Source organism: Lepus europaeus, chromosome 14 (genome assembly GCF_033115175.1).
Source record: "Lepus europaeus isolate LE1 chromosome 14, mLepTim1.pri, whole genome shotgun sequence".
NCBI lineage: Eukaryota > Metazoa > Chordata > Mammalia > Lagomorpha > Leporidae > Lepus > Lepus europaeus.
Window position 1 is genome coordinate 54,261,318 of NC_084840.1, and position 15,484 is coordinate 54,276,801.

The window sequence follows — 15,484 nt, forward strand, 5'->3', positions numbered from 1 at the left end:
TCTCTCTCTCCCTCTCTGTCTCTCCCTGTCTCTCTCTCTCTCTCTTTCCTCCTCTCTCTGTAACTCTGCCTTTCAAGTAAATAAAAAATAAGTCTTTAAAAAAAAAGAAAAGAATCAATTTTACTTAAGTTTTTAAAAGATTTATTTTATTTATTTGAAATGCAGAGTCACACACAGAAAGAGGGAGAGCCACAGTGAGAGAGAGAGAGGGAATGGGAGACAGAGATCTTCCTTCCACTGATCACTTTCCAAATGGCTGCAACAGTTGGTGCTGGGTCAGCAGCCTGGAACTCCATCTGGGTCTTCCTGGAGGTTGCAAGGGTCTAAGCACTGGGACCATCTTAAGCTGTTGGTCCAGGCATTTAGCAGGGAGCTGGATAGGAAGTGAAGCAGCTGGGACTTGAACAGGCACCCATATGGGATGCTGGCATCACAGGCAGAGGTTTAACCTGATACATCACAGACACCAGGCCTGCAAATAATCAATTTAATAAAAATTCTAACGGCATATTCTGTGAATTTTTTTCAGATAATTATGTTTGATGATAATGCTGTTATACTGTAATTAATTCCATACAATCTAATCTTACAAAACTCACCAACACTTACTAGATCCCTGCCACACGTAGGGGGAACATTCTACACTAGAACTAAGAAGCCTATCCCATTAAGACTTTAAAACTGGGGCAGAAAGGACACAATTCTATACTCATTCCCTGGCTGGGTCCTTGTGAAGCCCAGTTCATCCATTCAAGATGTTGAGATTTGTGCCTAGATCTAAGATAGATGTTGCAAAAGACAATAACTTACAGATTACCATTGCTAATTGACATTACATTCAAGTGGTAAATTTATTTCTTCAGAGTAATGGTTAAATAATCATTTAGAAGTATATGCCTCTATTTGTAACACCTAAAATGTGGAAGTGATCCAAGTGTTCCCCAAAAGATGAATAAGTAAGTAAAATGTGGTCTATCCATACAATAAAATATTATTCAGCCTTAAAAAGGAATGAGATATTGATACATCCTACAGCATAGATAAATCTTGAGGACTTTATGCTAAGTAAAACCAGCTAATCACAAAAAAGATGAATAATGGATGATTCCAAAAACTAGTGTCAAAAAGTAGAATGGCGGCTGACAACAGCTGGGAGAGGAGGAGAGTCATTGTTTAATGGCTAAAGAATTTTGATTTGATAAGATGAAAAATGTTATGAAAAAGGATGGTGTTGACAGTTGTATAAAATTATAAATGTATTTAATAATGAAATGTACATTTAAATTAAGACAGTAAATCTGATGTTATGTGCATTTGCCACAATTTAAAAAATAGAATAAAGTGCACATTACATACCTCTGCTTTATTCCATATCTTCCAGTCAAGCAATAACTCTTCTAACAGCTTAATATCTTGGATTATAGCATTAGACTCTACATCCAACCTAAACTCTCCATTTTCATTGATACGAATGATTTCTTCACCACAGCAACCTTCAAGAAGGGTCTATTGAAAATCAGTATTAGTATAAGATGCATTAATAACTAATTAATCAAAAAATTCAACAGAAGTAAGGTTTTAAATATTCACAGCTGTAATATTAAATTCAAGAGAAAACCAGTTAATAATTCAACATTTCACAAAGTATCTTTAATTTGTTTTGTAAAACAATTCAAATAAATAGGAAATCTAGAACTTTTGAATATTTATGATTACTCAGTTTCAAACACGGATTAAAACAAAACACACTGTTTTTTATTTTTAAATGGAATTAATCATCAGGATTTAAGAATTCCTGCTGCAAATATATAGATTTTGATACGATAAGAAGATGGGGGTATAGAAATCAACTTTTTCCTTACTAGCAGTACCTGCAGAAAAAAAAATTACAACATAACCAAATGATTTTAGTTAGATACTTGTTTAAATAAATGGTGACAATGGGATAACTAACCTAGATATCTGTGACTTTAAAAACTCTAGGAACCAGCATTGTGAAGCAGTGAGTTAAGCCACTGCATGCTGGTATCCCACTTAGGTGCTGGTTTGAGTCCCAGCTGCTCTACTTCCAATCCAGCTCCCTCCTAGTGTACCTGGGAAAGCAGCCAAAGATGGCCCAAGCGCTTAGGCTCCTGCACCCACATGGGAAACCCGGATGAAGCTGTTGGCTCCTGGCTTCAGCCTGGCTCAGCCCTGACTGTCATAGCCATTTGGGGAGTAAATCAGTGGACATAGCCATTTGCAGAGTAAATCAGCAGACAAAAGATCTCTCTCCCTGTAACTCTGCCTTTCAAATAAATAAATAAATCTTTAAAAACAAACAAATGAAACAAACAAAAAACTAATTTTGGAAGCAGGTCAAGATGGCTCAAGTGGGTTTCTGCTACTCATGTGGGAGACCCAGATTGAGTTGCCAGTTCCCAGCTTTGGTGTGGCTCCCACTCTGGTTGTTATAGGCATCTGGGGAATGAACCAGCAGACAGGAGCTGTCTATCTGTGTCTGTCTCTCTATATTTCCATAATAATAATAATTCCTAACCCTCTAGTAGCATTGCCTAATGAAATATTATGTGTCTAGTTCTGGGGAACTGGGTTCTCTTCCAGAACTGTAGGAACTAAAGCAAATAACTTTATCAAGCTACAGAATGAGGGGCTGGCCTGAGAGACAACTATGGGCCATTTACATCTAAAATACTGTGAGTTTCTTTTTCTTTCATACTTTTCTAACGTGCTTTAATGAGAAGAAAAGTATAATTATTTAAATGATAAAAACAACTTAAAAAGCGCCTATGTTTGAATAAATACATTCTAAGGCGTTCCCTCTATTTTCTTTCTTATATTTTTAAAGATTTATTTATTTTATTTGAAAGTCTGAGTTATAGAGAGGGAAGGAGATTCAGAGAGAGAGAAAGAGAGAGAGAGAGATCTTTCATTCACTGGTTCACTTCCCAAATGGCCACAACAGGAGCCAGGATTTTCATCCAGGTCTTCCATGTGGATGCCGAGGCCCAAGGAGTTGGTCTACCTTCCACTGCTTTCTCAGGTGCATCATCAGAGAACTGGATCACAAATCGAACAGCCAGAACTCAAACTAGCACCTATAAGGGACACTGGAGTTGCAGGCAGCGGCTTAACCCACTACACCACGATGCACACCTGTCCCCACCCCACCCCCCATTTTCTTAAAGAATAACTGAGGCCAGTGCTGCAGCTCACTAGGCTAATCCTCCGCCTGCGGTGCTGGCACCCTGGGTTCTAGTTCTGGTTGGGGCGCCGGATTCTGTCCTGGTTGCTCCTCTTCTAGTCCAGCTCTCTGCTGTGACCCGGGAAGGCAGTGGAGGATGGCCCAAGGGCTTGGGCCCCTGCACCTCACGGGAGACCAGGAGGAAGCACCTGGCTCCTGGCTTCAGATTGGCACAGCACAATGGCCGCAGTGCGCTGGCTGTAGTGGCCATTTGGGGAGTGAACCAATGGAAAGGAAGACCTTTCTCTCTGTCTCTCTCTCACTGTCTAACTCTGCCTGTCAAAAAAATAAATAAAGAAAGAAAGAAAGAAAGAAAGAAAGAAAGAAAGAAAGAAAGAAAGAATAACTTAAACATAAAATTATTCTTGGAAGACTTTGATGAAGAGATGAGTAACAGCACACATGAAATTATAAGAATAAACTTGATGAGGTCATACCTTCAAAATGTGAAAGCCAACTACGCATTTTTGTTTGATCAACACCTGATGAATCATGGAAAGCCCATTACAATTTTCTAATTCATGTACTCTCTGTTGGTTGGATTTAATTAATGAGAGTAGAACTCGCAGTGCTAGCGCTTGAGTTTCTTCACAGCTACTGAGTTCAACGACCTAAAAAAAAGTAGATGCATTTTTCTCTTAATTTGTTGAGAATAAAAATTTAACATATTGTCTGATATCAATATCAATCCATCAGTTTCTATGACAGTATATTTTTAAATGTTTATACTATAACTACAAATGTAGAGAAACAAAACTGAGAGAAAGGCATAAATCCCATGTTTTCTAGTCTCTCAAATATACTTCTATGAACAAGCTAAAATAACGTTAACAACCTTAGAGGTCAGTGGCATTTTATAATTAGTGACCTGAAACATAAGAAAAATGCTTCAAGTTTTCAATAAATCAGTCAATCAACAAGTAGGCTCTGCATTATATGCTATGGGAGGCAAGAAGTTACAAGGCATCTTCCAAGGCATCTTCAAAAAGTTTGTGAAAAATGCTTATTATGAAAAGCTAATGCATGAATTTCAAAATTTTTTGCACCAAAACTTATCTTTTAATTCCATTTTCCATAAACTTTTTGAAGTACCCTTGTGCCTGCCTTGTAAGGCCTACTGAAAAGTTGAAGATATAGGACACACAAGCAAAAACCACATCCTGTGCCTTATACTTCAGATGAATCAATATTTTCTGACAGCTACTAGAAGAAACACACACCTATTAACAGGACAAAAGGCAAAAAAGAATGGGACAATAAGAATGCCTGAAGACCACATAAACCAGTTCTGACCCTTTTCTGCTAGAATTAGGGACAAGTAACAGAAGAAGAGACAAATCCTGGAAACCAAGGATGAAGACTAGGGATGAAGCAGAGGCAAAACAGGGGTAAAGGCCTAAAATGAAAATTGATGGTGCAACTGGATGCTGCAGGTTGCTTCTCTGGCTGGACCATGGAGATTAAGTTTAAAAGAGAAGCTATATACATGTAAGGTTTTTTAAGGAAAATGATTTTTTTTTTGTAGATGAGGAGAAAGGATACTGAACAAATTTCTAAGTTTTAAAGGTAAAAACATACTTTAATAGTCTTATTATCAAGATCTTAAATGTAGGTAAGACAAGATATAATCCTTTTCTCTAAGATTTCATCACTGTGTAACAGTAATCAACAAAATTATATTCAATATTTTGATGTCAGAGGAAAAAATGAGGCTACACGTTTTGAAATCATACAAAGGTTTTACAAAATTCAAAAAATATTGATGAGAAATTAAACAAGGAACTTTTAATTTTAAAACACTAGGGTAGGGGCTGGAATTATGGTGCAGTGGGTTAAGCTGGTTCGTGTTCCTGCTGCTCCACTTCCAGGACCCAGAGGAAGCTCCTGGCTCCTGATCGGCTCAGCTCTGGCCGTTTGGGAAGTGAGCTAGCAAATGGAAGACCTCTCTCTCTATCCTACCTCTCTCTGTGACTCTTGTCTTTCAAATAAATAAAATAATATTATTAATAATAAAAAGATGGTCCAAGTACCTGAGCCCCTGTTACCCATGTAGGAGTCCCAGAAGAAACTCCTGGTTCCTGGCTTCTGCCTGGCCCAGCCCTGGCCCTTGCAGCCATTTGAGGAGTGAACCAGTGGATGGCAGATCTCTCTCTCTCTCTGTTGCTCCCTCTCTCTCTGTAACTCCGCCTTTCGAATAAATAAAATCTTCAAAAAAAGAAAACACTAGGGGAAAATCTATTTAACAAGATACTAAATGCAAAAAAAAGTATATTAAAGGAGAAGAAAAGACAGTTTACAGAGTATATGGGTCAAATGCTAACAGTAACAAATACCAATTATGCCTCTTATTGCAAAATTAATCAAAGGTGGATCCATTGAAAGAAAGAAAGCCAGTTAGGGAGACAACGTGAAAATTGCATAATATTGTAGTTATTATACTTAGGGATAAAATGCAGATGACATTATGAAGATAACGCAAGATGAAAGCTGCTTTAATGAAAACAGAGATACGGACTCTGAGGAAACAGAAATGGTTCACAGCAAAGTGAGACTATTTGTGTCTCCTGTTACAGATTTCAGCAATGCATGAAATAGTCAATAGAGCTACTGACTGCCAACTCTGTGTCAGGGAAGATACTGTTCCTGCCTTCAAATAACTAAACAGAAAAGATAATTAAATGACTTGTTTTAAAATGGTATTTACAGCTTGAGTCAAACTTTCTGTATTTCTCTTCTTTCAAAATACTTCAAACCCAAATAAATTACATTTTTAGAATCTACCTTGTCTTTTTTTCTCCCTACATTGGAAAGTTTTAAGGAATAAGTTTCAAAAACTTTATTTTATAAAAACATTTATTTTGTGTCACTACTACAGCACTTACAACTTTAAATCTCATACATTTAACAGTTAATTGTTTCAGTTATATTTCTGGATATTAGAAAACTCCTAAAATATTCTTAAATTAGAAGAAATCTTATGACAAAAAACTAGATGACATCCTTAATGTTACTTTTTTAATCTTAAAAGTTTAACAGTTTCAGCATAGCTTTAGTTTTTGTAATCCAAAACACTCTTTATCAGTGAATTAAATCATTTTTCTTTAAAAAAAAAAATATAGCGATTCTTACCCTAGCAAAGAGAAAAACAAATATACCAGTTCCACCAATCTCATGCAGAATGCCTTGAATAGTTTTACATTCAGTAGGCTGGAGATTCTTTAGAAAATGAGGTTCTAATAAGATGCTTTGAACTTCTTTTGAGCTGAAGGGTCTTTGAGAGAGTTGGGTTTTCATTTGACCTTTAAGTCTAATCACTGGCTCATAGATGGTATACTGAGCAGGACAGTAAGTTGTATAAACAACTGAAAGACTTTCCTGAAACATAAATTATTTTGAAACAAAATTTAAAAGGCATATTATTAATTAGAAAATAAACATTTCAAAGGAAAAACGCACACAACTAATCTTTTTCTTTGTTTTAAAAAGACAATTGCTAAACAAACAGGAAAAACAAGGCTGTTCCCTACAAAGGAAATGATCAGTTTTATTGAGCTGTGATCACTAACACAAACTATATCAAGATACAGAAGGATTCCAGCTTGGATCAGTTTAGAATATGTATGAAATTAGACATAATTACAACTAATAACTGCTAAGTCTTATACCATACTCATTACACACCAGGCATTGTTCTAAGGATTTACAATATTGAGAACTGTAGGTCAAGTTACCTAAAATTTTTGGTTTTGGATTTGCTCACTGCCTGGCTTCTCATTTGAAAATGACTCTAAACTAGGTCTTCCTACTAGAATAAAATCCCAGACTCTTATCAAAGTTAACTAAAAGTAAATAGAAGTTTGTATATTTCTCTCATGCAGAGGGTAGTTTCAATCATTTTCTAGCTCCCTGCCAAACTTCCCTAAGCTACTTTAAATATTAAAGTAAATTTTAAAAGTAGGATGTATTTTGAAGTACTCTTGTAGCAGCAGCTGCCAAGCCCAGGCTCACAGAAATAAGACACATTCAGTGTCTTTCACAGAAGTCATTGTGGTTATGATCATTTGCAACCTGCAGCAACTGAAAAACAGTTTTGTCAGAGATATGTCTGTATAGCAACTAGACCAACTACACAGTTTGCTGCATGTGATAGTGTTGGAAAAATAAAGTCTCAGACTGAGTAACATTCAGTAAAAAGCTGACATCATACCTTGACAGGTGAGCACCACCTCTGCCTGACCACTTTTTCATGACCTCACAACCCCAAACTACTAGTCAGGCTTAATGAACTTGCTTTCAAAAAAGTTTTCCTATAAAAACCTTAGAATTTTCATTTGTGATAATTTCTGCTGAATTTTATGACTTATGTGACCTATGTTATTTTCAGGAAAAATAAAAGTATAAAGGAGACAATGCTTAAAATGAGAGTTAAACAAACACTTGTGTAAGCTCCTCATTTTCACTAATGCAGAAATTTTCAAAAGTGTGGTCCCCAAACATCACCACCTAAGAACTTAGTAAAAGTGTAAGTTCCTGGGCCATATTTGAGGCCTGAATTGCTCATGCCCAGCAATTTGGGTTTTAACAAGCCCTTGGGGTGACTGGGATACATACTCAAGTTTGAGAACCATTTCTTTATAGCATCGTTTCTCAATGCTGGAATGGGATGGGATAATAATTTGTTATACAGTAGTGCTCATGCACTGTAGAACATTTAACATCCCTGGCCACCATCCCCAATCACCATTTTAAAATATTCTTTTGAGAAAAAAGGGTTATATGCCTAATGTCAGAGCTTTATTTAAATTCCGTAGTTATCTACTCTGCATATTTTGCTACAGATGTGTATTTTCACAGAAACACAAGAAGGAGGAATACAGTTTCATGGCCAGATTTACCAGTTTTTTGTAGGTCTCCTAAGATTATGATTCAACATGAGCTATAATGAAAAACCCCAGCAGTAGTTCCTAAACTGTAGAATAAAACATTACAACAATGTATAAAAAGCAACAGATTCTCACATTAACTGGAATTAGTAATAGTTAGAAAGCAAAATTCCTAGTTGTTACTGATACAAATATGTTTTCTAAAACCTCATTACATGTAATCTATAAATGAACATTAACATTTTATAATTAACATTTTGTAAGCATGTAAAGGAAATGCAGTGAGCAATGTTTTTTATGTGTACATCAGGCCAGCTAGTTATATTTTCTGTATATAACTGTATCAACATTTTTCCTGAATGATCAGTAGGTATGAAATAAACTAAAACCTGAAACAAATTTTGACTAGAGACCAAAGTGTTTCAGATGTTTTCAAAAAGAAACATTCTAAGAAAAGAAAGTGCTAAGGAATAAAATGAAAAACTTTAGACCTAATTTACCACTAATTGTATATTTCAGTAAATATACCTACATTTCAATAAATACAACTACATACAGTTACTATAAAGTTAAAACTTATACAATTGAAACTTACAATTAAGAGACCAATGTCCACATCTTTCTTGGTCATGAAAAGTTGTCTGATTTCTTCACACCGCAAAATTTCTTTATTAATGTACCTGGAGTAGTCATTTACTGGCTTGCCGTATTTACATGGCATGATAGATGTATGGTTGGGTCCACAAGCATATAGATAAAATGCCTCTTGTGAACCAATCTTAGCTCCTGAATGGCAAAAAAATAAAGTTATTTAAAACACTCTAACCAGAACTTTTCATTAAAAGAGGAAACATTTTATTTTTGCCAAATTATTTCAGTTGTTTACTCTATCTCACAAAATTTATAGCTTCAATTTGTAAGTTAATGTAATAAGAAAATTACCTATGACAACTACAATGGAAGATTAATATATATAAAATTTAATTGTGAAGCTCTTGATAAAAATTAATAAAATTTCTATGGGTTCCTTTAGCTACAAAACGGGCTTTTGGTTTGCTTTGCTTTGTTTTTTGAAAGAACGGAAACTGTATGTGGGTAAATTCCATTTTAATATTAAATTTGAAATGATATTTTTATTCTTTCCTGCCTATTCAATGAATACTATCTGGATACTAGTAAGTGTGCCAGGTTTAATGACATTTTTTTAAAAACCATGTTTCATTTTTCCCTAAAATTTTCTGTCTCTCTCTCTATATATACTAATATAAATAAAAGAGACAACCATTCTAAGGTTACTAGTTATAATATTGCATTTTTCAGGATTGTAAAATAATGTTGACTTAATATAAGCTTCTCTTTTTTATGGGTGAGGCAGGGAAGGGGATGTATTTTTAACATACATATCAATTATAAAACACATCTAGATTACAAAAATGTTAAGATACTTTAAAATGTACCTTAATTTTATTAACTAATGAAATCATTAATTCATACAGATGAAAGAACAGAGATCAATATTTTAGCCAAGGTTATTTGTTAACTGCAAGAAAGTCTTTTGAAAATGCTTCAAAAAGGAAAACATACCATTGAAGAGAAGCAAATTTCCCAGGTCCCATTTTCCAGCCAATTGCAAAAACTCTTCTTGGGATGATAAACAATGTCCAATCATGCAAAATGTTTTATTGCTATCAGACGACAAACTTGTTTTTCTTGGAAGCACAAAATCCAAAGGAACATCAGACTTTCTATATTAAAAACAAAGTTAAATCATTGGTTTCAGGGAGTACTACTACTAAGAATTCTTAGAGGATTTATTTATTTATTTAATGATGGGAAACTCATTAACAACTTATTAACTCATTAACAACTTTTATTCATTCAGTATCAGATGGGTGGTGATGGGGAGGGTGAATAGGGCTGATTCTGTGGTCTTTTGGTCAGAGGTACTGGCAGTTCTGAGGGCAGTTACCTGAAGATTCTACAATGGACCATGGAATGTGTGATCAGACATCTACTTCAAGTTTTATTTTCCATTTGACTTCCACATATGTGCCTTCCTGATTTACAGGCACAAACCAACCACTTTCCCTAATTTTATCAAGAAGTCTCTTATTTGGCAAAACATTCCTAAAGTTTCATATTCTCTATTAGGTTTTTGAAGACAAATCAGAAAAGCTTTACTCTGGTGGCCACAGAAATGGCAATGCTTTTTGCATTTCCTACTTTTTCAATGCTAAGTAATTACAGAACTTTTGATTAGAACCCTTTTTGCCTTCACTGATAAAAGTTCCAGGATAGAGTCCCAGAAAAGGTAAAGAATCTCACAGATAGACACCCTCAAACCAGGAAGACTTCCTATCTAGTTAAACTGCTGATTACCAAGCTCTGTCCTACTTCAGGAATGTCTTAAACTCCATATTAATATAATAACAATAATAAAGATACAGCTTGTGCATAAGATGAAGACTTAGAATAGGCTAACATTGCTAGCTTTTAATGAGAAACTCAACTTTGTATATATTTATTTTAAATTTTCCCCTAAGGTTCTCTGTTTTATATTTAACATATACATTTAACTATTTTAATAGGAAAATTTTTAAATAAAAGACAGAGCTGAGTCAGTCTGGGACTTGTATCTTCTTGAATCAAATAAATGGTTGTGACCGAAACACTACTGCCATCTAATGGCATTATGACTTAAAATCATTTTTCTAAAGGTAAAAAAAAAAACATTTCAAGATGAATGCAAAATAAATCCAACAAACATTAAGTACCTATTAATCATATATTTCTGCTATATTTGTGTGTTTTTTATGAAATAACATTGGATAGAAAATATCAGTAAGTCATTTCTTGGTATCACTATGTATTAATGACACTTATATTCCTCTTGTATTACTCGTAGAAATCACTCTATAGCTCAGAAACTAAAAATGACAGCACCAAAGTTGTCAACAGAATAATATATTTGTCTTTAGTGATTTGCTCACTGTTCTAGTAACTAATGAAATCATTAATTTATACCAAATGGCAAAAAAAAAAATCTTCAAAGGAATGCAGAAATAGTGGGAGAGTGGAAAACAACAACAAATCCACAAATGCTATATATATGGATGACCATACTCACTAACTTCAGAACTGTCCACAACAAAAACCTAACCTCTCACTCAGAACATGTCCAATAATTCACTTAGGGTCCCTATATCAGTTTGTTATCCTGATTCAGAAAGTGGCTACAGGTGCAGTACAGCACAGGGTTTTAAAGCATGAGTTCTGTCTAGGGTGACACTCCAGGTTCACACTTCAATCTTTACTTGTGGCACAGGTAAGTTAAATTATCCATCTCTAGGTTTCAGTTGTCTCATGTAAAGTAGAGGTAATAACATACTTACTGCAGAGTGCTTTAGGATTCAATAATGTCATCTGCGCAAAATGCTGACTGTAGTACTGGCACATGATAACAGCTTCAGAAATGAGAGAGACCAGGAGAAGAAAGAGTCTGTCTACTCACAGCTCTATCACCAACTCCAATTGATCTAATCTAAGTTTCTGGAAACAAATTTACTGACTGGCTGTAGCTGCCTTTCAGGTTTAGGTAAGTGTGAAGACAGAACTTTTGGGGCCAGTGCTGTAGCATTGTGGGTAAAGCCACTGCCTGCAGTGACAGCATCCCATATGGGCACCAGTTCTAGTCCTGGCTGCTCCTCTTCTGATCCTGCTCTCTGCTATGGCCTGGGAAAGCAGCATAAGATGGACCAAGTCCTTGGGCCCTGCACCCACGTGGGAGACCTAGAAGAAACTTCTAGTTCCTGGCTTGGGATCAGCACAGAAGTTGTAGTTGTAGCTATTTGGGGATTGAACCAGAGGATGGAAAACCTCTCTCTCTCTTTCTCTGCAAATCTGCCTTTTAAATAAATAAATAAGTCTTAAAAAAAAAAATCTCACGGAAAATGGAATGCAAAGATAAGTTTATAAAAAAAGACTGAACTTTCCAGATAGCATTTTATTTGGAATATGGAAATTAGTCATTAATTTGCATGTTCAGGCATTTAAAAATAATTTTATGTATTTGAGAGGCAGACACAGAGACAGAGATCGATCTTTCATCGGCTGGTTCATTCCCCAAAATGCTCACATTAGCTAGGGTTGGGCCAGGCCAATTCTAGGAGGCTAGAACTCAATCCAGGTCTCACACATGGGTGTCAGGGACTCAGCTACTTGAGCCATCATCTGCTCATGTACCTCCTAGGGTATACATTAGCAGGAAGCTGAAATTGGGAGTGGAGCTGGAACACAAACCCAGGTTCTATTATATGGGATGTGGGTGATCCAAGTAGCAATTTAACTAGTAGGCCAATGCCTGCTTCCATGAATTTTTTTTTTTTTAATTGAATAAAACAAAACTCTCTCAAAGCCTGTTCTTTCCAATGAAAGATCTTAGGGACTGGCTACCCTTCTCTATTATTGAGGCTTGACAGCTATAAGCAGTCAATACCTGCAGCCTCCTGCACTAGTGCCTAGCACACAATAATTCCTCAATAGAAATGAGATGAATGAACAAAGGAATGAATAAAAATAAATTACTTAGGGCCAGTGTTGCAGCATAGCAGGTTAGGCTACCACCTACAGTACTGGAATTCCATATGGGTGTCTGAGTCTTGGCTGCTCAGCGTCCAATACAGCTCCTTGCCTGGGAAAGCAGTGAAGATGGCTCAAGTCCTTAGGCCCCACACCCACGTGGGAGCCTGTGTGAAGCTCCTGGCGTCAGCCTGGCCCAGCCTTGGCCATTGCAGCCATTTGGGGGTGAACAGCAAATGGCAGATCTCTCTCTATGCCTCTGCTTCTTCTCTGTAGCTCTTTCAAATAAATAAATCTTTAAAAAACATATTATTTTGCGCTAAAGATATATACTACTTCTGCGGTCTAATCTAGTTTGAGGGATTTTTGAGAGCACTAGGAGATAATGTATATGAAAAACCTAGTCAAAGAGCTACACAATAATCATTACTCAGTGTATTATGTTCCCTTTGATTAAATCTAGACTTACCAGCTTAGCATTCAAAATTTCCTGTCAGGTATCTTCACCATATTCATTTATTTTTCTTTCTCATTCAACTTAGGCTCTTCCAGCTAGCTTGATTATCTCCCACACTATCCTAGTTTGAAGTTCTGTGTCCTCTTTCATATTATCTCATTCAATAAAATACTTCCCAACTCATACAACTCATTCAGGGTTCAAGTTTAAATTGAGATATTCTACAAAATGTTAAATCACACATACTCTGCCTGACTATGTCACTTGGCATATTTCTAGGCTCCTACTTAAATCTATCTCCTGATACAGTGGCTTATATTTTTCTCTTGTAATTCTGATTTTTTAAAAAGTCTAATTTAGGTAATAGCCTTATTAGCCATTTGAAATATTTCCTTGTGATTTTTATAATATATGTGCTTGAGAGGCAAAATTATAGATTCTGTTCTTTGATCTAATAATACTACATATAATGCTTAAATGTCCAGGTTTTCTGTATTTTCCTTAAGCTGAAATATCAGGGGCTGGCATTGTGGTATAGTGTGTTAAGCTGCCACCTGCAATGTCAGCATCCCAGATGGGAACCAGTTTATGTCTTGGAATTTCCACTTCTGATCCAGCTCTCTGCTAATGCACCTGGGAAAACAGTGGAGGGTAGCCCAATTGCTTGGGTCCCTGCAACCGGTATGGGAGACTTGGATGAAGCTTCTGGCCTGGTCTACTGCGAGCTACTGTGGCCATTTGGTGAGTAAACCTGTGGATGAAAAATTTCTCTCTCCCTCTTTCTGCAACTTATTTATTATTTTAAATAATAAGTAATTAAAATTTAAAATCCTAAATATTAACTTTCAATAATTACTTCTATGGGAGATTTATTTTGTTTGAAAGTGATAAATTAAAAAAAATCCAATTCTGATACAAATTATTTTTATTAATATATAGTAGATTTTCAGTACAGTTTTTTATAATCCATTTCAGGAGTTATCATGGACTAATTAAATTTAAAGATATAAATGAGATTAGAATGTGTCTTTTCTAAAAATGTTTCTTACCTCTGTCCAGACACCCATATGGAGATTTTTCCATGAATATTCTTTTTGCCTTGAGGCTGCTGTAAATAGGTGAGTACTAGGTGTTGCCATTTGCTTGGGAGAAAAACATTCTCCTGTGATTCAACCTGAGCTAGTAAAACAGCTTTCATATCATCATTTGAATCTATGCACACACTACAGAAAAACAGAAAAGGCATAAGTTTAAAACATGAAAATTCTTACCTCAGTATTTAACATATGAGTAGTAACTACAATTCTAAAGATTGAGAAATTAAAAATGAGTTCTTCACAATAAACTACTTTGAAAAGTCAAAACATTTATTTCACATCAAAATCTGCTTATTTTATTCTATTATTACCTAAATTAATGAATGAAAATAGGTTAGGCTCATTGGCTGGTGTTAATAATTTAGGAAATAATTTTCAGAATTTAGTTTGTAACCAATATTTATTATTTATATACTCATGGCCTTTTAAGAAATTACATTGTAATATTTGATTCATAGAAAAAAAATAAACACTTATTGTACCTAAATGTCCAAATTCCAGATGTATTAGAGGTCTAACCTTCTTTGAGGGATTACCAAAAGAATGAAGATATGATATATATAATATTTATAATGTTTACAAATCATATATTCCCAAATGACATGTTGATTTCTTTAGCTTTGATTTTTATACAAACTGTCATAATATTCATAATCATTCAGAACAAATAAAAGACTTGTATCTATACTACTTAATAAAGATAGGAAAAGAGGACAAAAACTTACTAGATAGTGGCTATTAAATATATAAAATTTACATGAAAAAACACGTCTATTAATAGCAATCTTAAGACCACTGCAATCTGAGAGAATATTTCTGGAGAATAAGAGTTCAATTAAGTAGCTGATCTAAAATCTAACAGAATTAACATAATCTATTTTAGAGCTTAACTATAGGTTTGAGGGTAGAAAAACATACTGTTACAAAAACGATATTAATAACTATTAGAAAGCATCTTCTTTTTAAAAGATTTTTCTCTTTTGCTAAAATGATTTTCACTAGAAGATTTCACATCAATGCCTCTTACATGAATTATTCAAATACATGATCTATTCATTAGGGGTTCAGGATAATCAATACCGAAAGATAAAAGTGCCATTATGGGGATCAGCCCACACTTGGATCATCAACGCTTTGGATCCCAGTGAAATTATATGAATACAGCCTTCTTCTATAAGTCTTTCACCAGGATGTATGTATTCTGCACTTTCTGGTCTGTCATTGT

At 35.1% G+C, this 15,484-nt stretch overlaps 1 protein-coding gene across 4 annotated transcripts in view; it reads right to left on the reverse strand.

Annotated features, from left to right (window-relative positions):
• LYST (lysosomal trafficking regulator) overlaps positions 1–15,484 on the reverse strand; it is a 225,275-nt gene that overhangs the window by 113,373 nt on the left and 96,418 nt on the right. For all 4 annotated transcript variants that reach the window (XM_062210653.1, XM_062210655.1, XM_062210652.1 and 1 more), the window contains 7 exons: positions 15,340–15,484; positions 14,212–14,385; positions 9,712–9,872; positions 8,723–8,913; positions 6,374–6,619; positions 3,682–3,855; positions 1,357–1,506 (listed from right to left, as the gene is read on the reverse strand). In XM_062210653.1, the coding sequence (XP_062066637.1) occupies positions 1,357–1,506; positions 3,682–3,855; positions 6,374–6,619; positions 8,723–8,913; positions 9,712–9,872; positions 14,212–14,385; positions 15,340–15,484 (1,241 nt within the window). The remainder of the gene's footprint in view (positions 1–1,356; positions 1,507–3,681; positions 3,856–6,373; positions 6,620–8,722; positions 8,914–9,711; positions 9,873–14,211; positions 14,386–15,339) is intronic.